We start from the raw sequence: 24,444 nt of genomic DNA, 5'->3' as shown, positions 1-24,444 counted from the left end.
GAGAGAGAGAGAGAGAGGCTGCAACTAGGTCACAGAGCATACGGCCTGGGTCAGATGGGCCAATTACAAGGCTGCCCATCTACCCTCATGTTACCTCTTCAGAAGAGTTGATATGTTCCTGGGAACAAATTAGTTCAGATTCAGTTCTCTCATAATGCTAACCCACTGAGGAAATAAAAGGGGACATGGGTGGTGGATTGAAAATGTCCACAATGCAATGTCCAATGTCCACAATGCAATGTCTAATGTCCACAATGCAATGTCATGATTAATGTCAAGTTCAATTATCCCAACTCTGAAAAGTGACCAAACCTATTTGAAAGGTTTGAAGGTTTTGAAAGAGCTGGAACAACACATTCATCATTTAATCATAAAGCAATGAACAAAGAAACATTTCCTCAATATAAAACTATTTCAATGCTCCTTTTCAAATGCTGAACGTGCATACATAATTACTTCATCATTTATATCAGTCTGACAGATTAAACACAAAAGGACTGAAAACTTTCTACCAAGCGGCAGGTTCAGAAGTCTTTGAACTGAAGCCCGTGTTTGGATTGTGAGTGACAGCAGTTTCAGTACAGTCGGCGATTGTGACACTGCAGGACCATTTAGCAGGTTCAGTGTGCCAATTAAAAAGCTGTTATAGTTGTACTGTACCTCAGCTGAACAGGCCCTGGGTTCAGCTGAACGTGACTAATCAAAACAGGCTAAAAATAGACCCATCGTTCGCTCTGTGTGCTTTCTGCTGCGTTTGAGCAGGGCCAACCGAGCCTGCCTGGATAGGACGACCGGAGAGAGCGGAGGAGAGATGAGTCGAGACAGAGGAGGAGGTGATGAGTCGAGGCAACTTGGCAGATCAGTGGCCGTCGCAGGGAGGGAACAGAGAATCGGAGACGTCGTACCTCCCTCTGTTTCAGGAGAGACAGAAATCAAAGGCTCGTTAACCCCCGACATAAGTGCTAGCTGTTATTGCTCAACGACTAACTCAATGGTGACTAATTATAGAACCTCCCCGCAGAGCCGCATCCGCTCAAGTACTTAGCATAAACACACTCTGCGGGGATGCAGGCTCCCATCTCTCACAGCACCCAAGACAGCACTCACCACTAACGGCTCCGACACTCCCAAAATGGCGGCCGCTGACAGGGGTGGCTTGGGGGCGCGTTGGTAATGGACCGGAGAGACGCCTGCATCGACCCATTGGTACACGGCCTAAGGAGGGGTCAAACCAAGCCTGATTCATCACAGGCAGTCCCATGGCAGAGCACAGAACAGCAGCCAGTGCTATCACAGTCCCAGATACAGACATCGACTGGCTTTAACGACACCGATTTAACCTGTTGGGGTGCCATGGTGCTTCGGGATTGGGGAAAGGGGTTGGGGGGAGGGGTGCTAGATCCATGGTGGCCAAGGTAAGAGTGGAGAGTATGTAGCCCATTACCTTACCTGAAGAAGCACAGCTGAAGTGAGGGCCCTGTAGGCTACACAGACCATTTGGGGGGGGGGGGGGGGGGGGGGGCATCATTGGGAGCAAGGGTGGGTGACATGCAGCTGCTACTTGAAATCCAGCTCAAGACACCGCCCTCTTGTGGTTAATTACGACCACTTTTCGTGTAGAGCCCCGACTCTGGAAGTTAGTATCATTTATCACAGAGACATACGGGCCCAGAGACAGTTGCGTAATTGACCGTATTTATATCGCAGTGCCACTGTCCGCGAGACACCCGGCGCGCGGCGATAACCCCACAGTTGGCCACAGTCCCGCGCCTAAAACGCACCTGTTCACGCGCGTCATCCCTCCATCACTGCCATCTGTAGCCGACACCACAAGCTAAAATCACATTTCCCCTTGGCAACTCGGTATTCATTTTTGTGTGTGTGTGTGTGTGTGTGATTGTTTTGGCCTTATACTACACATGGATTTATTTCATCCATTTGCCGACCGTTCATGCGTCAAGTGAGAGTGAATACTGAGGTGAATAGATGTGCGCTAGATACAAATGTTCCAGAATAGTCGTGGCCGAAAGCCATCTCATCTCGTTTCCATACCAACGTGCCAGAGTACATCAGCACTGCTGTGGCTTTCCTCGCTACCATCTCTCCCTCTCCCTCCCCCTCCTACCCCTGTCCCAACAAAGAGGACACTCTCTGTCTCACTCTCTATAAGACCCAAAATAGCTGTCAAAACACTTGAGACGAAATGCTCGTAGAAAGGCCCTGAATCAGCCACAGCACATAAACACCAGTGTGATTGTTCATCTGAAAGATGGAACCCACTAAAATGTGATTGGATGTTACCTAGGCCTAACGACTCTGTATTAGCCTATCACTGAGAATAGTTAAAAGGTTGCTTTCATTTTGAGTCAGATGAGACGAAGTGCAACACCCACCCACCATGTGAGGAGGAAAGAGGCTAAGATGAGAGACCTTGCCCTTGAAAAGTTTCCGTCTCTCTAGGTCAGCACAGCACAGGCTTTCTGTTATTAGCACCTCATTAACATTCATTAATTGGTTCCTTTCTCCTGGGCACAGCCACGATCAAAACTGGAACTGATAGAAATTAAAAAACGGAGACAGAGAGAAACTGTCCCCTGCTCCAGATACAGAGTCCTGCTGCAAAAACACCTCCCCCCTCTCTCCCTCCCTACACAGTCTCCCTCATCTGTGCTGTGCAAAGGAAGAAAGAGACAAGAGACTTATTTGGAGCACTTTAATTCCCATCTCATCTCATAAGAAACAGGCCAGAGCAACTTAAAGAAGTAGACGTAAATTTTATTTACTTGTTCTGTACATAAAGGGTTATACCAGCACGGGTGTTAACCATGGGAAATATTAACACATGTAATGGTATAAGAAAATAAAAGGCACAATTTTTCATTTTTGAATTAAGAAGACAAACACAAGAGGCTTTCTAAAAACATGAGGAAAAAGCACAGTAATACTGTTAATGCCTTTACAAAACAAATATGAAGCAGGCTAGAGAAGAAAAAGAGAGAATTAGGTTTCATGTATTGCTTAATCAGAGGGTTTAAAATGGTGGTCGACTAGTCAAATCAAACTACGCTTGAATGGACTGATTCCACAGATGGTGTAAAAAAAAAAGAAAGAAAAAGAAGTAAGTCAAATTCATATTTAATAAGGAAATTAGAAATGACACAAAGCAGCATTTGACCTGGAAGTTGACCTCCAGGCCAAGAGGTCATGCACAGAGGCCACCAGCAGGCAGTTTTTTCCCTTTTTAAAAAGTCACCTTCGGTCAAAAGTTTCTTTACAACAGTTTATTTAAACAAACATTAAATGCTCGGTTCAGCGGCTGGCTACAAAAAAAAAAGAACAAAAACAGACTACAGTTGGGACAAGATTGAACGTTTTACAACGGTATTACTCTACTGAATGAAAAGTAGGGAGAGAGGGAGGGTGGGGTGAGGGTAAAGCACTCAGGGGGGAGAGAGAGACAACAGCAAAGGTCAAAGTGGGTTTTCTTCTTTACAGCAGAGATCTAGTGGAACACTTTGTCAGCGCACACCATCGCTAGAGAACAGGAGCTTTGGCATTACAACTGGAGAGACACACAGAAGACAACCCTGCCTAGTCCTCAGGCCCTGTAATAACCAGTCCACACTGGGTGAAGAGAGTAGCAGACAATTCAAACGCTATCCTGCAGTACAGGACCTGGAGAGAGAGAACAGGGGAGGATTGCTTGAGCGAAAGTTTGCATTTGCATTATTATTTTTTTCCGGTGAAAGGCATTGATGGGGTTTCATTGGCTGGCTGCGACCCTTGACCCTTCCCACCTGACCCATATGATTGGATGCCAGAAGCATCCATCTGGTAGAAAAGCCCTAACCCCTTCTACAGTATAAGCCCTCTTACAAACATTGGCTTTAGCCTCCGGTCACAGCCATGCATTTGTAACTACGACAGAGAGCTCCGCACTCGTGTCCTGAAATGTATGGCACAAATAAACAAGGATGAAATCACATAGTGGCCATTTCACATGTTGCCTGGGGAAAACATAAATAAGGGAACTCTGTCGACCAGGTCTGTGTCACTGAGGCCAGGGATCCACCACGTCTCCTGGTCCGTCCTGCCTCTCTGCCTCGCCCTGCTGCCCCAGTCAGTTTCTGTCAGTCAAGATTCTGATCCTCACACATGCACACACACACACCAATCACACTAGAAGAAGTGATGGCTGAATGGTGTGTGTGTGTGTGTGTGTGTGTGTGTGTGTGTGTGTGTGTGTGTGTGTGTGTGTATGGCCGTGGTTAAGGTACAACAGTGAATGATTGTTTACTTTTTGAGACACACAACTGGCTGGTTGAATCCTGAGGCCCCAAACGGAGCCCTCGATGCCCCAGCGGTCTCTTTTAGTCCATGTGATGTCCCATCACTTCTTTCTCACTCTCTCTTTCTCTCTCTCTTTCAGCCTCCTCCCATCCATAACATAAAAACACACAGTCCAAGCAAGCTCTCAAAAATCCCTAAGTATTCAAATGTAACAAAAACTCAAATAAAATTAAAAAAAAATGACCAGGCAAGACATGGCGTTCGTGAGCCACGACACACACGCCTCGCCATGGCAACGGTCTGGAAATGAACGGACAGAAAGGCAAAAACACTGACCAGCCTGCAACCAGGAAGTAGGGACAGGGTTTTTTTTTTTTTTTTTTTTAGTAAAGGAGTCTGGAGCCGTAAACAGTCTGTGAGCCACGCGACGATGGTTGGCGTGACGATACAGGGAGCGCTATGGAACAGCCCCAAAGCAGGCAAGCGCGTCACCATGGTGACCAGGTGGAGACAGCCAGCAGGTTTTAGGGTGTCGGTAGGAAGGGCGTGGGGGGTGGGGCAGTTTGGTGCCAGGTCATTCGCTCTCGTCCGGGTTCTGGGGGTCCATTATTTTGACGTGGGTGAAGGGGAAGAGACCCCTCCGTCCGTTCACCTCCCCCTCCCACTGGCCGCTGATGTTCATCCGCGTCACCTTGACGATGTCACCGACCTGGGGGGGACAGAGTCAGACAACGTTAGAGAATCACACAACTCACAAATAGGACTGCTGGTCATTCCATAAAATGTTCACACTCACAACATCCTACACACGTAAACAAAACACAGACAGACTCAATGAGAGATTTGTTGCTCTTTAAATAAATCCTCTCTATATTTGACACGGCCCTATGGTTGTCACCACAGAAGCCATGAGAAGAAAGAGAGAGGCGTTAACTCTGACGGCTTGGTGACATTGTGCTCGACCCCAATCTGCAGGGACCATATGTCATTCCGGATTAAATGTGGAAAGTTGGCATTGTTAAGAAGATGATTGAGAGCTGAGTATGGAAGGCAGCTTGGCTGTAGATCTTGTAGCAGAAAGATTAGAGAGGACAATTTGTTTTCAAGGGCAATTAGATAATTTACGCTATCCTCTCCCCTGTTCTGCTACTGTCAGTGTGAGATAAAGAATCACAGCAAGCTTGCCTTAAATAGTCAAAGTGATGTACTCAACTTTTAACATTATCAATCTGAGTAGTTTGGAAAGATTAGCTTGATGTCATAGGTGAATGGGGTATTAAAAAAACATGTGGGTAGAATCATAACGACCATTCATACTACAATAAGGAATGATCCTGCTCTGTGGCTGTGGCAATACAAACACAATAATAGGAACAGCCTTATCGCTACTCTGGAAATGAAAAGAGAGACCTCCATTTATTTTCAATAGCCAATCAGTGATGTGATCTAACACGGCAGGTCCCGACTGTGAGAGTGAGTGACGCAGGGTCTCAGGGTATAATCTACCCTTCAGATGAACTTAACACAGTGACAATGAGGTTCTGTTTCCTGGAGCAAAGCAGCTCTAAAATAACTACGCTTAATAGTAGGGTCCTACTGTAGGCCATGATCTTTGCAAACCAGAGAGATGGAGAGAACAATTGTGGTAGTGAGAAAAAGAGTGAGAGATCTTGGCTCAAACTGAAGCTATAGTCAGCTCTGAGTTTCATTATGAGTTCAAACTACTGGCACGCCAAACACCATACAAATTAAACCTTCTAAGAACAGAGGTTGGTCCATTGGTCCAGAGGTTAGTCCAAGAACCATTGGTCCATTGACACCAATTCTATAACAGTGCCTGTCTGATGCAAATAACATGCAAAGTGTTCACCCAGCCATTAGTCTGTGGTGAGAGCAACTTTCTGCTAGCCGAAACCATATGTAGCCGAGTCACAAAGCCACAAACCAAGTGTGCTTTGCTAGAAACGGATGTGACAAGGTGAAGGATGAAGGAGGAACATGACGGAGTGTGAACAGAAGAGAGGAACTTAGGTCTCAGTGCTTAGTCAGGTCTGCAGAGTGAGTATACGAGGAGAAGAGGGTGTTAACTGAGCAAGGTGGGGGGGGGAAGTCCCTGCCAACATACCCACCGAGGGCTTGTGGAAACACAGATGCACACCCGCACTGCAAACAACAAGAAGAGAAGTGGTCGTGTGTGGGTCTCCTGTCCTTTCCAGCTGCTGTTGACTAATAATGTAGGTTCTGGGTCATACAGACCTCCCCTTCTCTCTCTCTCACTGAGTGTGCTTCAACATCATGACTAAGAACACATCAACACACTCTGTTTACTCCAATGACAGTACAGCTACCTCCTAGCGCTGTTCAAGACTTTAAGCCTTCAGATTATTAAACAAATCCAAAGCCTTAAAAAACAAAAAAAGTCACCTGGATAAAATGTCATCAGCTTTCATTGCTCGAGACAGTATGACTGAAAAAAATACGAAGAGAGAAGAAAAACAGAGGCTGAGAGATTTGGATCCAAACATCCACAGAAGGTTTGATGATTAGAATTTAGACTTTGCTTCATCCACGGACGAAGCAACCGTAATATCCAATTTTCTCCACTAATTCAAACTCTGCTGTGTGAGGGACTGGTAATCCAAAGCATTATAGACGGCCTAACTCTCGTCTGCTGTTATTGACTCACACAACCCCAGACTCCATTTCTGATAGATGAGAATATGAAGCTACCTTGCTGTCTGTCTACTCTGTCTGTCTGTCTGCCTGCCTGCTCTGGTGAATACAGGATGAGAACCCCATCTGATGCAACAAGACAGATCCCCTCTGATTAAGTAATCTCAGGATCTCTCTCTCTTTCTATCTGACTCATCTTTTTCTCCAACTAAATCTCTCTGGTTAGCGGTGAGAGGTATACAGAGAATGACTACAAGAGGGTTTATTTAGATGACTAAACCGCAGAGAACACAGTTGAAGCTCCTTCGGTGTTGTTCGATACCCACTTGGCATGTCAGTCCTAGCTAGCTGCCCCCTGTGGGGCTCCTCTCCCTGGGAGGTTCATCTTCGGGATGCTCTGTGCCTATGGAGGATAGGCATTAACAAACAGCAGAGATGGATCCTGGGCTCAGACCTGCCACCCGCCATTGATTACTCAGCATTTCTTTGCCACAAAAAGCTGACTACTTTGCACTTCCTCTCGAAAAATCAACACAGGACTGATTGATGGAATCTATAGTACTGGTCAAGGGAGGAGAGAGGGAGGAGAGGGAAGAGGAGGAGAGGGAGGAGATGAAGAGCTAAGAGGGCTGTTATCGTAAACAGTCTTTGTGTGGCAAGCATAACCAGCTCATTCTATACTATCTCCACATTACTTGCCATTATGATCCATAACATTCGGCACAATGGCCACTATACCTATCATATTCCTTACAAACTACAATACGAAGTCCACACAGCAAGCCCACTGTAATGAGATTTACACAGGGTAGTGAAGCAACTAATCAAATATGAGCAGAGAGGCCTACTGGGAGCATTTAGCATCCTTTCAAAAAGGCAGGAGAGACTTGAGACAGAGAGTGGGGGAGGGGGAGCGGGAGAGAGAGAGAAAAAGAAAGAACGAAAGAGACTAGAGATTAGAGGGAGAGAGACTAGAGATTGAGAGAGAGAGAGAGAGAGAGAGAGAGAGAGAGAGAGAGAGAAACATGAGAGAGAGCGAACAAGACAAACTAGAAAGACAGTCGAGGAGAGCGCTCCCTATACCGTACCTCTAAAGCCAGAGCCGTCTTGTCGTAGGCGCAGGGCACTCGTTTCTGGATGGCCTTGGCCATGACGGGCCCATTCTGCATGGAGGGCAGGGGGGTGATGACCGCCCCGGGGGTCCCGGGGGGCAGGGGCGAGGGGGTCTGGGGCTGGGCGTAGGCGTGGGCCGGCTCCGGGATGCCGTAGCTGTTGGAGTTGCGCGACCCGTGGGGTGGCTGGCCGGGGTGGGGGGAGGGCCGCACCAGCTTCTCCACGTAGGGGACGGGGATCATGCCCACGCGGCCCTCCTTGCTCTTTGCGCTCCACCACTGCTCCTCCGGCTTGTCCAGGATGATCAGGATCTCACCCTTCTTGAAGGGCAGGTCCTCATCGTCGCTGCCCGTGAAGTCGTACAGCGTCCGCACGTACTCCAGGTTCTCGTCCGGGCCGCCGATTGTCTGGATGGGGACACTGCCGATCGCTGTGTTAGGGTACCTGGGGAATAGGGGGAGGGGTGAGGGAGGGAGGCAGAGAGAGAGAGAAAGAGGGAGGGGCCAAGACATAATGATGACATTACTGACAATCACCAACTGACCAGGTCACAAAAAGTACATTCATCTCCTAAAATACTTTTCACGACTGTTGTTCAGACCACCTTTATGGGAACATAGGCAAGGAGGTCAAAGTGGTCATCCAATAACAAGTTGAAATATCTGGAAAGAACTATGCAGGATACCATTAGGTCTGCAGTAGTCCAGTTTACTGTGGTCTACAATTTCACATGGGGTATAAATCTAACAGGATTGCAATCCATCATCTTTCAGGGATTCATCTCATTTAGAACCTTTTTGACAACTCGTAGGCCTAAACGAAACAAAGTGATTCATTCTAACATTGCATTCTTTTGGCTGGTATGTGGCAGAGGCCAGCATAGGACAGTTCCTTACCTGGGGGCAGGTTCTATCAGTGTTGTCGTGTCCAGGTAGTGGATTTTGTAGAACTCCAGGAGGGCAGGGAGATGTTCGAACTCTTGGTCACCGATCTTGAACCTCTTGCTCGGCAACGAGTTGATGATATAGTGGGACACTTTGGAATTTTCTGACACTGACAGCACATAGTCGCCAGGACAGGTCGAGGAATCCCGAACCAGAAACATACCATGCCTCTGTCCTTGTAATCTGTTCTGCGCCTCCTGCCGTGACACCGGTCCAAAATACCAACTGGACCGGTCCGATGAGTCGAACCGTGCAGATGACATATTTCAAAAATAAATAACAATACACGAAATTAAATGTACTAATATATTAGCTTAATAAATTAAGAAATAATAATAGCTAAACGAGTGGCTAGATTATCAAACTAAACCGCCAGATTTTAAACAAGTTGGTTTTGAAGATCCAGGGCAGGGCAAACCGTCGCCCGAAGAGCTCTCGAAATTGATTTCTAGCCGAAGGCTGCAAGCTTCAGCTACATCCAGTAGAAACGTAACCTGACGTTTCAGAGACAGGCTGCGACTAGCTTCAACCAACTTTGAAGCATAATGTGGTTCCTGCGTTTACAGTCAGTGACAAATGCCTGTCTGTGCTGTCAAAAACTAGGACAAGCTACACATATCTCGAATGCCTGACAGCAACAATCATCAATTTAGGTTCCCCTTTTACTTGCTGCTTCCGAAAAAAAAGTAACCATGTATCTATCTCATGAAACAATATATCCAGTCACTGTCAGTTAATGAGAACGGAAAAGGTCGCCTCACTGCTGGATTAAACGAGGCTCCATGTCGATACAATGTTGCGAATAGCGGCACACCGGAGCCCAAAGTGTTAGTTTGTATCTTATCGGTCGAACTGTAAGGCACGGGTCGGAGGAATATATTTCAAAATTCCTTTTCTTGAGTCCGGGTAGACTTTTGAGGCAGTAACAAAAATGGCGGCCTGCAACACGTCTTCACACAAAATGAATTCACAAAAGAGTAACTCGCCTCCCATGCATGCATTGAGAGAGTAGACAAAAGGTAAAAGTAAGCTTGCGTGTAATTCTTTGTTCGGAGCCGGTAGCGGTAAATCAGTCGGATCGCTGGTATTTTTCTTTCCCTTGTTTATACTCGGCTCCACTGCTCCATCCAGCCTGACGGAGTCCGAGACCGAAAAATGGCGAATAGAGGGCGGGTCTGCGCGCTCCCAGTCTCCTGCACGTCACTGACACCCGGAGCCACTGCTCAGACACCCCGCCTAGGCCAGCTCAGTGTCAGTGATGGAGAGAATATGCATGAAATTATGTCTCTCTAAGGAGACAACAACATATTTTGAATAATAACGGTATCTAATTTTGCCTGAAGAACCCAAACAAATGTTTCAAATGTTTTTGTTGGCGCGGCTGACAAGCTCAGTGTCAATGATGGAGAGAAAATATGCATGAAATTATGTGACTTTCTTAGGAAACAGCAACATATTTTGTATCTGTTTGCCTGAAGAACCCAAACAAATGTAATATTAGACTTCCTTGAAGTGATGACCCCAATCAATGAAAGTTGTTTCACCTAATCATAAAACTAGTTACTAGTCAGTTGACACAAAGAGAAATCATGAGAGGACCCCTGTTTTTTTTCATAGGCTTTCTGTGATTTCAAATCATGTTTAAACTACTGAGATTGGCCAGTCTGTATGCTATTTAGCCTATAGGCTACATGAATAGTTTACCACCAGAATATTTCCCTATTTTCAATTCCTGTTGACCCCCAACTTCCCCTCCATTCAATCTCCTCTGAAGTGTCACCTAGTAGAGAACTGTGACACATCAACTCTGGCCTCCCCACACACCCTGCTCAGTGCACAACATTCTCAAAGGGAAAAGCTGCATTTGAATGCAGAGGACATTGCCACCCAAGTACCCTCAAAAAACAATAATGCAAATGAGAGAAAAAAAAAGATGGCAGAAAAGATACACTGAGCATGGGGGTTGTTTTGTGGTCTACCTCTTCTCATGCGAGGGAGCAAATGACATAAAGAAAGAAAATGGCCTCTCTGGCATAGGAAGTTGACAGGTTTTCTGTGGCCATGCATGCCTCATGAGGCTGCTGCAGCTGGCACAGAGCTGGTCTCATCACTGCACACAGTCTGAATATTAATAGATGTGCACCCACTGGTTCTTAATGGCCAACGCTTGCCAATTCCTACACTCCCACAAAGGCTCACTGGTGCAACAAATTGGAGGGAAACAATCAAGAGGTTTTCAGTGGATGTCCAAAAATCTGCTGATACCTTTATTTTACATATTAACTAACATAAGCACTATTGCATTTCTGCATCTCTGACCAAAAATATAAATACACTTTATAGAAGGGTTAACATATTTATTTTTGCTAAATCTTAGTGACATCTGTTCTGTCATCTCTTCATATGGTTTCCACAGTAAACTACTAGCTGAGTAATTCATCAGTTAATTTCTCATGCTTGATTTACTAACATGACTAAAGACGGGTGTGTAGTGATGGTGATGATTAAATAGGTCAGAAGGACCCAAATTAAGACTCCCTTGGTAGCAACTAGCACAGTCAAAAGTAGGTGAGTTCAAATGAGAAAATTCCACACAAGGGTAAGTGATGAAAATGATGTCAAAAAGCCTAAACAAAACATTAAAGGCTGTCACAAGATGTGCTATTGTTGTTACGGTGGACAAAGGTGATGTGAAAGGGAAGTGTGAAGAATGCATGGGCAAGTTAGAACTAGAAGATGCACGTTTGGGAAGAAACATTGGGCTTGCTTCAGCTGTCTAGGGTCTTTTTGGGTAGTGTGTTCTTTTGGGTAGTGGAAGAGGTTTAAATAGCGGTGTAGTAGAAGAATAGTTGTATGGTAATTACTGACTAGTTATTATTCTGCAGTTAGGCTAGGTGAGTCTGGGGAAGTAGGGTGGAGTTGGTTTAGACAAGGTTTCAAAATGAGTGGGTATAAAAGATTTGCAGTCAGTCAATCAATATAATATATACATATATACATATATATAAATTAGTGTGAATTTCTGACTTTGACATTGCTCATCAATGCAGACATCAGACATCAGTGAAATAGGATAGGGCAGTTGGTTCGAAGACATCTGACAAGATATTTTCTTGTGAGAGAGGGCTAAACAATGTTGTCTAAGCGCAGTTAGCCCCTATTGAAGTAGTTTACTTATGTCTTATATGGTTTGAAAGGTAGGCTACTTTGCTTTATGGGATTGTTACAAATGTAGTAGCTCTTCAATGGTTAAAACCTACTCCGGAAGTACATCTGTAGATGTTTATGCTTTTTGGTGCATTCAAAGGCGTACATTTGCCGCTTGTCTCTAAACGACATCTGCAATGGAGGTTCCAGGACCAGATAGCGACTGGAGAAGCCCTGCATTCCGACAGAAAGTTGTTGCACAAATGTGAGACCATTTTGATTCAATATTGTTGCCAAACCGGCCTAGCTTTGTGGTATTGGAGTTAGACTGCTATCTTTACAACAGCGATAACTTGTCTAGCTAACGTTAGCATGTGAAACATGCTTGACGCGGGTCAGTTTAATTGCTGGAGTGAAATAAAACGCAAGTCATGGGACATTGTGAAATACTTGGAACAAACTGTTTCCCGTTCATAAATGTATTATGGGAACTATTGGGAGTTTCAGATCAATGAGGACATTTATGAAAGTTACATTTACACACCTGCTACAACGTTATATGCTTATATCGCAGAACACTTTATTGAACGTTTCTTTTCAGAGATTAGTCATGCCCCTTGAGGCCGCATCGTAGCATCTTTGGTATTGAGCATTGGTCGTAATTTGACCAGACCAGACACAACGATTTTGCAATACATTTTATTGCGTTTTTTTAAATAACTGAAAGCTCATCATAATGCTGTCTACTTGGACTCGTCTGTTTTAGTTTAGTAACTGGCTAGCGATCTACTATTCCCGATACGACAGACTCACTTCTCTTACTGTCTCGTTTAAAAGCGTGCTAGCTAGCTAGCTAGTGATAAGAACCTAGCTAGTATTCTGGCCAACAGTAGCAGTATTGACATTTAGTGTGACCACCATACTCCAGATTCTAAACACATCCAGATTGTTGCTGAGAACTACAATATGTTTATACATTGTGACAAATATGAATGTTTATGATGTTCAGTTATTTAGAATCTCTGTAATTGCTTTTCAGTGAGGATGCGATGAGAAAGGCTGGGACTGCACACACGAAGTCCAGCAATGATATGGAAAACCATGTTTATGTGAAAGCCAAATCTAGAGTGAGTGAACGTTTCCTCAAACTCCCCCTGATCACAAATGGTTTTAATTGTGGGGAAGTTTCCCATTGCATGAAGTAGCCTCGCATAAAGTGTAGTCAACATTGCAGACACATTGAACAATGGCTGAAATACCAGACAGACACTCGTAGTTATATTTTATATTGTATGAGTAACACTGTTTATAATCAGAAATACATATGCAGTATGAAAGAGCCCTCTCCCCTCACCTGTCAGCTAATGGCTTTCTTGTTTATCCCTCAACAGGAAGAATATTTATCACTTGTGGCCAGGCTGATCATTCATTTTAGGGATATTCGTAAGTATCCTCCTTGTCCTAACTGTAATGTAGTATATCATATTCACATGTTCCTGTCCAACTATTCCTACACAATGTAGAAAATAATAATCAGTAATGGACTTCTGGTATGTTCTGTTTTGCAGATAAGAAGGCGCAAGGAGGTCAGGGTGAGTTGTTTTTTATTTCGCTGTTGTTCTCCGAAACCAGAAGACGTATTGAAAACGTATTGTTCAGATTGTCTTTCTTTATTACTTTATTATTACATATATTCAATAGTATTCATTCAATAGTAATTGTTTGTTTGTTGTTTACCTTCTGCTAGATCCCATGAATGCCCTGACTAACCTGACAGGGGTTGGAGGGGTCCCAGGGGGTATCGGGATGGGACCCCGCCCGACCGGTACACCCATGGGTGGCATTGGGGCCATGGGGCAAATGCAGATGGGTCAGCATCCCATGGCTGGCGGCGCTGGAAACCCTCAGGCCCGTGAGTTTGTTTTTCTGGAGGTTGATGCAGCAATTTCACATTGTTCACATTGTTTCACATTGTTAGGATGCTAGACTGGTGTGACCTGAATTCTTTTATTTGGCCAAGTATATTTGCACATACAGGAAATTGACTTGGTGAGGTTGGTGCATGGACATAAAAAACAAATAGCAAATATTGACAAGGGGAGTGTATTTGAACTTGAGGAGTGAGTTTTGCCATCTCAACTTGGTTAGACACACACCCACCCACCTAGTCTTTAATGTCCTCCTAATAAGCTTTAGATTCAAGGGCTTTTCCTCACAGAACCATTCCATCCAGACCTCCTCAGCTGTTGGATGTGCTACTGTTCTGTGTTCACCTCCACGGTGTGTTGTAGGAGGGCCGATGCAGATGCAGCAGATCGCCCAGCAGCAAGCCCAGCAGCAAGCCCAGCAGCAGCAGTCCATCCAGTTCCAGCAGTTCCAGGCACAACAGCAACAACAACAACAACAACAACAGACGGCCATGCAACAGCAACAACAACAACAACAACAACAACAACAAACAGCCATGCAGCAACAGCAGCAGCAGACAGCCATGCAGCAGCAGACAGCCATCCAACAGCAGTTTCAGGTCCAACAGCAGCTGAAACTGCAGCAGCAGCTACAGCAGCAACACCATCAGAACCAGCAGCTCCAGCAACAGCACCAAAACCAGCAGCAGCAGCAGCAGCAGCAGCAGCAGCAGGCCCAGAACCAACAACAACAGAACCAGGTATTGATTGGACCAGGGGAGAGTGCTAAAGTTTCACCATGATGGTACATTTGTGTACCTCATAAGCTAACAAAGAAATGCAGAAAAGAATATAAAAAAAAAAAAACGATTTGTTAGGCTGAGAAGCATTTATTGTCTCTGTACGTACATATTTACACCCCCCCCCCCCCTTCATATCTGTTGTCTCCTCAGATGCATCCATCACGGCTCACGCAACAGCAGCAGATAGTCCAGCTACAGCTCCAACAGCAGCACGTGCAGGCCCAGGCCCAGGCCCAAGCCCAGGCCCAGGCCCAGGCCCAGGCCCAGTCCATCCAGCACATGGTCCAACAGCAGCAGCAGCAGCAGGTTCAGGCCCAGCCCCAGCCCCAGCCCCAGGCCCAGCTCCCCCCTCACGCCCAGCAGCAACAGCAGGGCATGGTGCCCCAGGCCCTGGCGGGCCAGATGCCCATCAACGCGATCAGCCAGCAGCAGCAGCAGCTCAAGATCCAGATGCAGGTAAAGCAGCGGGGGTGTGTTTAGTCTAGTTTAGTTTGGACTGGCTGTCCCCACCAATGCCGTTACCTGGTGCACTTATTTCAAGGCTGATCCAGGAACACCATTTTTACACCCCCCTCTGCTGTGCTTGCTTGCTTCCCTGTGTGTGTGTGTGTGTGTGTGTGTCTGGCCATGCAGGCTAGAGCATTGCAGCAGCAGCAGCAGCAGCAACAGCAACAGCAACAGCAGCAGCAACAGCAACAAGTCCAACAGGCCCAGCAGCAGGCAGCAGCTCAGCAGCAGGCCCAGCAGCAGGCAGCAGCTCAGCAGCAGGCCCAGCAGGCAGCAGCTCAGGCCCAGCTAGCTGGATCAGTACCGGGCCAGGTAAGAAGCACAGCCCTGTGGTGTGGGGAACCGGACCGGACAGCCACTGGACTGCCTCTGGTCACTAGGCCCGGAGTGTGAATGCATGCGTTCAGAACGGGGACACTGGGTTGCCATTCTGGCTCGCAAGCTCCGTGTTTTGTTGGCAGCTAATGACTTACGGCTGGAAGAAGGGATGATTTAGAAAGACAACTTCTCTGTTTTCCCTGTTACTATACTTTTAGCTTTTGCTGTTGCTGGGAAGTAGCACTTGTTAACATTGCATAGAGAAATGCAGTAGACACTTGCTGTTTGATGGGCTCAGGGGTGCGTTGGTTTGAAAGGCATGATGAATCTCCTTAGTAGGGGATATGTTGATGTCATCCCGCTGGACCCAGGGAATCTGTTGCGTTAACTGCCATTTTCATACACAGTGCTTCACGCAAGCTTCTGATTTTCTCCTACTGTTTGGCACAGGTGTCGGCTTAGTGTAACTCTTGTCTCTGTCGCTCAAACAAGGGATAGAGTTTGGATGCATTTGTTTTCCAGTACATCTTAACACTCCCAGAGCCTCTGCCTCTCTACCAAACTAGTGTCCACCTCCTCACCCTGTTACGTCTCCTCCCAGTTGAAACACCCTGGAAGCTGTGTCACAGAGGATGTCTCTACCTCAGAGCTGCTATAGAATGTCTTACCCCCCCCGCCCCCTTCCATGCATGTGTGTTCAGGCAGCCGATATTTTTGCAAACGCATGCCTGCTCTGTTCTTCACATGCATACCAGTATCCCTCCCTAGACATACCAGTATCCCTCCCTCGACATACCAGTATCCCTCCCTCGACATACCAGTATCCCTCCTCAGACATGGCTGGCATCATTCTTTGGACACACCTCTTTGTGCCATGAACCAATGCAACAATCATTTGATAAAACAATTTATTTGAGCTATACTACCTATTAATGACCAAACAACAATGTTTTCAGTGAGAAGTTATGGCCTGTCAAAAGCAGGAAAAGACAGGAAATTCAAAATTAACACCACCAGCCATAACTTCACCTGTGCACTAACAAGGTTTTCCAGCACACAGCTTTGATACCTGCTATAGTGCTGTATGTTGGTCGACTGTGCTTCAAACAACATGTACTCGCCACTGAGCAGGTTGCTTAGAATTCAAAGCTTCTCTCAGACAGCCTAATTCAAAGCTAAAGTCTGATCGCCCAATACTACTTCATCACCGGCCAGTTTACAGACAGATGGCTGAAGCTTTGAGGTTCCATTACCGTCATGTTGTCTCATTCATCCCTGCATGGTTCAGTCAGTGACTTGAGGAGGAGGAGGAAGAAGAGGAGAGAGAGAGAGAGAGAGAGAGAATGCTCCCACTGTCTGCAGCAGGCCTCATCACTGTTGTCACAGCAACCATAAGCTCTGTGCCCTCTGACCCCGGCGCTGCCCGGCTGTGTCTCTCTCACAGCGGCGCTAAACATGTGACTGTGTGTGTCTGACTGTGTGTGTTTATGCATGTGTGTTTGTGTATCCGTTATTGTTGTTGTGCGTGCTGCACTGCATGCACCTCCATCGCCGCTGACGCGCTGCATTTGTTGTTTTGCTCGTGACATGTCTGTTGTCCCCTCTGTCCTCCTCCAAGATGATGATGCGCCCTGGGATGCAAATGCCACCGCGGTTGCCCCGCGCCGCCCCGAACCCCGCCCCGAACCCCGCCATACCTCCAAACTCTGCTACCATGGGAGGACAGCAGATGCCACAGGTACTTATCGCCAGGGTAGATAGACCAGTCTGATCAGTCCGCCTTGATCTGATCCGTCGTCACCTGACCCCCCGACCCTAACCCTAACCCCCCCCCCCCCCCCCCCCCCCGACCCCCATGGGCTATGGTGATAACCACCTGTCCTATGGTTTTGCCTCCCTATACCAACCCCCCACCCCCCCGGATCTCCTCCCCCCACTCTACCCCTCACACACCTTCCCTCTTGCTTATGAAGACCAGTGTAACTACATGGTAGCTGCAGCGTTACTTTATGCTTAGAGTAGATTCATGTGGAGTAAAAGAGTGACAACTGAGCCCAGGTTCCTGTTTGGTGTCCAAGAAAGGAGGGCACTGATTTTGAACTTACAGTGAACTGTGTTGCTTAGTATGAGGGCATTTGGTCAGTAGCCATTGTGTATGGTAAGTAAAAAACTAAATAAAAAAATGTATTGTATTTTCTATTTTCTTCCTGTTTCCCCCCAGTAGGCTCTCACGCCCTGGATGGCGTAGTGGCGTGAGGATTGTGATAAAGCAGGGTGTCATTACGCTCCTCAGGCCAGGTGGTGTTAACGTGAGACAACTCCCAACCTCTCCTGTGATTGGCTAGTCTGGTGTAAACCCATTTGTTCTCTTTCACCCCCCCCCCCCCCCCCACCGTGCAGGTCCAGCAGCACCCGATGATGTCATCGCCCTCCCCGGTCCAGGTCCAGACGCCCCAGTCCATGCCCCCCCCTCCCCAGCCCCAGCCCTCGCCACAGCCCCCCAACTCCCAGCCCAACTCCGTCAGGTAAGGACACAAGACATGCCTCTTTTGCGTCTAGATTGTATTTGATCTTTTGCTTGTTTGTCCACACTGCTGAATCTGGAGGTGGAGGCTTCTCGACAATAGAAGACCTCCTGCACATAAACAGAACAAGTCGACCCATAAAGTCGCCCAAATTGTCATTGAGTGCTAAGGGTGACTTTATTCACCAAAAATGCATGAATTATGATGCTTCATTTTGTAGCCAATCAAACTATTTTCGCTCGGTAAATACCACATAAAACACAATTCTTTGGCAGTTAGTGAGTTAAAGTGTGTGTGTCTAATTGTTTGGTATCATTTCAGTTCTGGTCCCACGCCCTCGCCGGGGGGCTTCCAGCCCAGCCCGTCCCCCCAGCCCTCCCAGAGCCCGGCCACCGCACGTACCCCCCAGAACTACGGTGTCCCCTCACCTGGGCCTCTCAACACCCCAGGTACTGTCTCACCTCTGATTGGACGTTGAGAACAGCATGTGTCCTGTTACGTCTCTGCTTACTGTGTTTGTCATCGTTTACAGTCCTTAGGTTAGTCCTTAAGTTATGGTCAGGTATGAAACCACTTAGTTACCTAATTTCTCTTCTTATTTGGAAGACCAGTCAAGACCATTGCATCATTCCTGTGGGTGGGTGGGTGGGTGTGTGTGTGTGTGTGGCTGTGGTTTGTGATGGTGGTGCCCTGTTCCTCTGTGGGGTTAGTGTGTGTGTGTGTGTGTGTGTGTGTGTGTGTGTGTGTGTGTGTGTGTGGGTGTGTGTGTGCGTGTGTGTGTGTGTGTGTGTGTGTGTGTGCGTGCGTGCGTGTGCGTGCGTGCGCTCGGTTTGTGATGGTGGTGCCCTGTGCTTCTGTAGGTAACCCCAGTTCAGTGATGAGTCCAGCAGGGGCCTCTCAGCTGGAGGACCAGCAGTACATGGAGAAGCTCAAGCAGCTCTCCAAGTACATCGAGCCGCTCCGCAGGATGATCAACAAGATAGACAAGAATGAAGGTACGTATGTGTTGATGTGTTGTATTGATGTCTGTGCCTCTCATCACCTCCCTTTACTGACCCACTCTGCCATCTCCTTTCTCTTTCCTCTCACTAAAGAGACTTCCTGTGTTTCCACAGATAGGAAGAAAGATCTGAGTAAGATGAAGAGTCTGCTCAACATCCTCACCGACCCCAACACCAGGTAAAACCAGAGAAAACAATATGTCTTCCGCTAAAGAGGGCTGTGCAACAAGCTGTTTTTTTTTTATTGCCTGTATTCCTGTGAAGTTTGTGTTGGTCTGGGTTGGACGCGCTTTGCGGTGACACCAAATTACCAAAATGGTGTTCGCACATGGTTTTTCAGTGTTGTGCAGTGTTCTTTAGTGAAAGCAAATTGTGTGTGCGTATGTGCGTTTTTCCAAGTGTGTTCATGTCCATGTACTCCTCAGCAATGGTAGTTAAATTCCCTCCCCTTTCCTCGGCATGTAGGTGTCCCCTCAGGACGTTACAGAAGTGTGAGATCGCCCTGGAGAAGCTGAAGAACGATATGGCTGTGGTAAGCTTACCTCTGAGGCTCCTACGTAGGGTTGGAATAATAATAATAATAAATAATTATGTTCACTTCCCCAAATGTTTTTCTAGTGGCAAATGTATGTCGATCACCCATTGAAAGTCAATGAAGTGAAACCTGTGTGTGTCCTCCCCCCCAGCCGACGCCCCCGCCCCCCCCTGTGCCCTGCACCAAGCAGCAGTACCTGTGCCAGCCGCTGCTGGACGCCGTCATGGCAAACATCCGCTCACCTGTCTTCAACCATTCCCTGTACCGCACCTTCGCTCCAGCCATGACCGCCATCCACGGGCCGCCCATCACGTACGTACAGCCTCACCACCACACCTGTTAAGGTCCAGGACCGTCCACTTCACACCTTTTTAAAAAAAAATATATATTTCCAAAGGGCCTCAGTCTCTGCCATCTGACACCTATCTCTCCCCCTCTCTCCTCTCCCTCTCTCTGCTCCACAGGGGACCTACGATCGCCGCCCGGAAGAGGAAATTCGAGGAGGACGACCGTCAGACCATCCCCAACATCCTGCAGGGCGAGGTGGCCCGCCTCAACGCCAAGTTCCTGGTCAACCTGGACCCTACCCTCTGCAGCAACAACGGCACTGTACACCTCATCTGTAAACTGGGTGAGCCCCAGGGATTGTGTGTGTGTGTGTGTGTGTGTCCGTGTGTGTCCATCCACTGTAAAGATGAACAACTCGAATTGCGGGGCAACTGTTTGCAACAACTTGACGTCTGTTTCCCAGCCAGACAGTCATCTTCATCTTGATTAACCTGGTTAAACTTCGATCAACGATAAAGAAGTCTGGGGATACTATGGCTTGTGTGGGCTTGTGTGGACGAGTTGACAGATTGCTGATGTGTATTTTCCCTGCTCCCGTCTTCCAGATGACAAAAACCTGCCCAGTGTCCCGCCTCTCCAGCTCAGCATCCCAGCAGACTACCCGGACCAGAGCCCCCAGTGGGCCGACGATGGCCAGCAGTATGGTAAGACACCCTCTCACGCACGGGCGCGCGCGCACACACACACACACACACACACACACACACACGGTGTAACCTTGCATCAGCTGATGCCCTCGGTAACAAATAATGTATGGACTTTAACTGCTGTAGCTAAATTTAAGAATATAATAAGAATTTATATTGTTAAATTTAGCGTGAATATCTTCCTGTGCCTATGAGTGCATGAGAGCAGACACCTCTTGACCAATCACAACAGTGTTTACGCTCTCGTGCCAAGGAATACAAAATTGCCGTTATATATGCTCTTCATCACTGACATGTAAGCTTGTTTTACACTGCTAATTTGTGATTTTTTTTTATTTATAATAATGGATAAATGGCTACACACCCAGAGTGGCAACAGAAAATTGTACTGGTACTACAAATGAAGCCCCTGCTGTTGGGACCAGCTGCTCAGGTCACTGGTATGACCACCAGTTCTGATGCTAGTTGTAGCTCTGCTGGTGCTGCTAGCCAAGCTGCCACCAATATGGACAGTGATGACGAAGCAGCCCAAGAGCCACAGACCCCTGCCCCAGGAAAACACCAAATTGACAGGGAGGTTGGAGTCTTAAAGAGACGCAAATATAACAAAGACTATATTACTATGGGGTTCACTTACACTGGGAGTAAGGACTTCCCTCAGCCTCAGTGTGTCATATGTGCCCAGGTTCTGTCTAATAACGGTTTGAAACCTTCACTCTTGCGCAGACATTTAGAAACGAAACATGACCATTTGAAAAACAAGCCACAGGAGTTTTTTGAGCGCCAATTGAGACAACTTTCTAACACCAAGAAATGTCTAACAGCGACAGATACTATTAATAAGGCAGGTCTATGCACATAGTTGAGAAAATGTTGGGGGAAAAGGCCAAACGGACTTTTCGGAAGAAAACAGCTACTACTTCGCATACAAGCCAGTGAATTCTATGCATTACAGTTGGACGAATCAACTGATGTAGTGGGCCTGGCTCAGCTATTGGTATACGTCAGGTATATTCATGGGGGGTTTATTCAAGAAGACATCCTCTTCTGCAAACTGCTGGAAACCAGGACAACCGGGCAGGACATTTTTGGACTACTAGACAGCTTTATAACATCACATGGACTTTCGTGGACCAAATGTGTTGGAATCTGTACAGATGGTGCAAAAGCCATGACGGGGAGACACAGCGGAGTAGTCACTCGAGTGCAAGCAGTTGCCCCCGATGCCACTTGGGTACACTGCAGTGCTTGCTGCCAAGGGAATGCCTGACAGCCTGACTGAAGTATTGAATAATACGGTGAAAATGGTGAACTTTGTTAAAGCAAGGCCCCTGAACTCACGCCTTTTTTCCGCCTTATTCAACAAAATGGGCAGCGATCATTTAACGCTGTTACTCCATACTGAAGTGCGGTGGCTATCAAGGGGGAAAGTTTTGGCACGTTTTTTTTAATTGAAAGACAAGCTTAAAATGTTCTTCATAGACCACCCTTTTCATTTGTCGGACAAGTTGCATGACAATGAGTGGCTCACAAGGTTGGCCTATTTGGGGGATATTTTTACTCGCCTGCATGAACTGAATCTCGGACTGCAGGGCCTCTCAGCGACGATATTCAATGTGCGGGACAAAATTGAGGCCATGATTAAAAAGCTGGAACTCTGGTCTGACTGTATCAACAAGAACAACACTCAAGTGTTCCCAAGCGAGAGAGCCTCATTGAGATATCCACCAACGGGGCAATGAAAATTGAGTTCAATCAGAAGGCCTTGCCTGGATTGCCTTGCCTGCAGAGCATCCTCAATTGGAAAATTGCACCATTAAGACTTTATTGCCCTTTGCAACAACTTACCTATGTGAGACTGGGTTCTCAGCTCTCACCAGCATGAAGACAAAGTACAGGCACAGACTATGTGTGGAAAACGATCTAAGACTCAAACTGTCTCCAATACAACCCCACATTGCAGCGTTATGTGAGGCCATTCAAGCACATATCTCACATTAATCTGTGGTGAGGTGAGGCATTATGTGTTCAAGTTTATTTTGCCCAATTTACAAGTACAACTGGCAGCAAAATGCTCTGTTGCCAACTCCCTTTCTAACTGTGCAATGTGTGTGTATACAGTGGGTAAGGTAATAGTACTATGTAGAGTAAAGTGTGTCTCTTAGTGTGTCTCTGGATATTTAGGATATTTACAGAATTATCGATACAGGCATACAGGTTGTGTGTTAATTCTTTTACAGTTTTGTAGTCCACTATAGTCCATATAGCCCAGTTCAAATTGGCAGGTACAGTACAGTTTATGGCTATAGTCCAGTTTGTTACTGACCAGTTTTGTTGACCTTGTTATGTTGTGTGTGAGTTTAGGTGCTGATCACCTGTTTGAAATCCAAATAAAAAGCAGTAAAGCAGTAATTGGTTATTCTGTCTCATATATATGTATGTATATTATATATATGTGTGTTTACATTTTGTTTATGCAGCAGAATTACAAACAAAACACATTGTAGTGATCTGTTTGTGGTGCTGGGGGTACTCAGTAGGTTGTAGAGTGTCTCAGGGGGTACATGACTGTTAAGTTTGGGAACCACTGGTTTATAGGAAAGGGAGGATGGATGGCTGCTTGTTAAGATGAGACACATTGACTGTCCCTGTACTCACACTGACTGACTGGCACTCCGAGGGGCTGCTGTAGGCTTTCTTTGCGTCTAATAGGGAAAATGTAGTCCCAAATAACCTCCACAGACCTCAAAAGGTGTTTACAATCAGAATAACAGTGTTTCACTGTGATCCATCCTGCCATGTTGCGACACAGGTTCTGGATTGGTTCTGTTAGCTAATGCATGGTTTCTCTCTCCTCCCCAGGGGCCAACCCATTCCTGCGGAACGTTCACAGAAACATGACCTCCAAGCTGCTGCAACTCCCCGACAAGCACTCTGTGACCGCATTGCTCAATACCTGGGCCCAGAGCGTCAGACAAGCCTGTCTGTCTGCAGCCTAGAGACAGAACTCGCCTTGCCTCTCTCCTTTAAACCCACCTGACAACTCCAACTTATCATCAGGACTGTAGCCTCACTGCAGCCTGCAGAAGAACCTTTCACCTGTAAACCAACCTGGCAACTTATCAGAAATGTGTGCAAACTGGAAGTGGGAGTGGGAATGGGCTATTTCTCCTTGGGACACCGGTGCTCTGCTACCACTAGAGGGTACTGCTGGGACATTTATGAACTTCTGAACTGATGGACATGAGTACCGTATCTCATGGGAACTTGGGGGTCCAGTGGGATGAGTTGTGAGGAAAGAAAATGTGTAACCTGCTATAACTTAACACTTTGCTGTGTACAACGTTGAAGTGTGTATATATACTCTTGAGGGAAATGTCTTTTTTGTTATCATGAATAAATAATTTTCTGTTTACCTGTGTCGCTATGAACTAGACATAACCCCATCATTCTTTTACGTAGGTTCACCAACCTACCACATTTCACAATAATGGCCCATCAGCATGTATATATGTAAATATATTGATATTTATTGTCATATCAAGTTATAGTCTTTGAGCCGATCTCAAGTGTTAGAAACTCATGTCCTCTTCTCTGTCCTCCAGTCGCTTCTCAAAAAGCATTGGGGGGGGTATATCTAAGGGGGGGAATGTAGGTCGTCTCCTCCAATGTGTTTTGAGTCAGAA

General features: G+C 46.6%; 2 protein-coding genes across 4 annotated transcripts; one reads left to right on the top strand and one right to left on the bottom strand.

Moving 5' to 3' along the window:
• Positions 1-3,119: 3,119 nt before the first annotated feature.
• Positions 3,120-10,158, bottom strand: crkl (v-crk avian sarcoma virus CT10 oncogene homolog-like). Its single transcript, XM_083670661.1, has 3 exons — positions 8,973-10,158; positions 8,052-8,520; positions 3,120-4,999 (listed from the first exon to the last, which is right to left on the bottom strand). Exons 1-3 carry the CDS (start codon positions 9,281-9,283, stop codon positions 4,865-4,867), a joined length of 915 nt encoding a protein of 304 aa, XP_083526787.1. The 5' UTR covers positions 9,284-10,158; the 3' UTR covers positions 3,120-4,864.
• Positions 10,159-12,306: 2,148 nt separating this feature from the next.
• med15 (mediator complex subunit 15) lies at positions 12,307-24,171 on the top strand. 3 transcript variants are annotated; one of them, XM_083670431.1, is made up of 18 exons: positions 12,307-12,432; positions 13,207-13,294; positions 13,559-13,610; positions 13,736-13,759; positions 13,915-14,079; positions 14,459-14,835; positions 15,028-15,333; positions 15,535-15,696; positions 17,321-17,440; positions 18,103-18,227; positions 18,549-18,676; positions 19,088-19,222; positions 19,322-19,406; positions 19,694-19,760; positions 19,915-20,075; positions 20,228-20,394; positions 20,657-20,755; positions 23,621-24,171. In XM_083670431.1, exons 1-18 carry the CDS (start codon positions 12,365-12,367, stop codon positions 23,755-23,757), a joined length of 2,466 nt encoding a protein of 821 aa, XP_083526557.1. In that variant the 5' UTR covers positions 12,307-12,364; the 3' UTR covers positions 23,758-24,171. The 3 variants fall into 3 exon arrangements, with proteins under 3 accessions (XP_083526557.1, XP_083526556.1, XP_083526555.1); XM_083670430.1 differs by having other exon boundaries at positions 15,511-15,696; positions 19,343-19,406; XM_083670429.1 differs by having other exon boundaries at positions 15,511-15,696.
• The last annotated feature ends 273 nt before the right edge of the window (positions 24,172-24,444 follow it).

Source organism: Argentina silus (assembly GCF_951799395.1).
Source record: "Argentina silus genome assembly, chromosome: 5".
Taxonomy (NCBI): Eukaryota; Metazoa; Chordata; class Actinopteri; order Argentiniformes; family Argentinidae; genus Argentina; species Argentina silus.
The sequence above is the reverse complement of the archived record's forward strand: the minus strand, read 5'-3'. Positions and strand labels throughout refer to the sequence as shown.

Coding starts and splice junctions, on each gene's coding strand:
- med15 (XM_083670429.1), top strand. CDS start 12,365: ATGGAGGTTCCAGGACCAGATAGCGACTGGAGAAGCCCTGCATTCCGA. Junction 13,295..13,558: donor ATGTGAAAGCCAAATCTAGA/GTGAGTGAACGT, acceptor ATCCCTCAACAG/GAAGAATATTTATCACTTGT. Junction 18,228..18,548: donor TCCCAGCCCAACTCCGTCAG/GTAAGGACACAA, acceptor GTATCATTTCAG/TTCTGGTCCCACGCCCTCGC.
- crkl (XM_083670661.1), bottom strand. CDS start 9,283: ATGTCATCTGCACGGTTCGACTCATCGGACCGGTCCAGTTGGTATTTT. Junction 8,521..8,972: donor CTGATAGAACCTGCCCCCAG/GTAAGGAACTGT, acceptor CCTATTCCCCAG/GTACCCTAACACAGCGATCG. Junction 5,000..8,051: donor AGACGGCTCTGGCTTTAGAG/GTACGGTATAGG, acceptor TGTCCCCCCCAG/GTCGGTGACATCGTCAAGGT.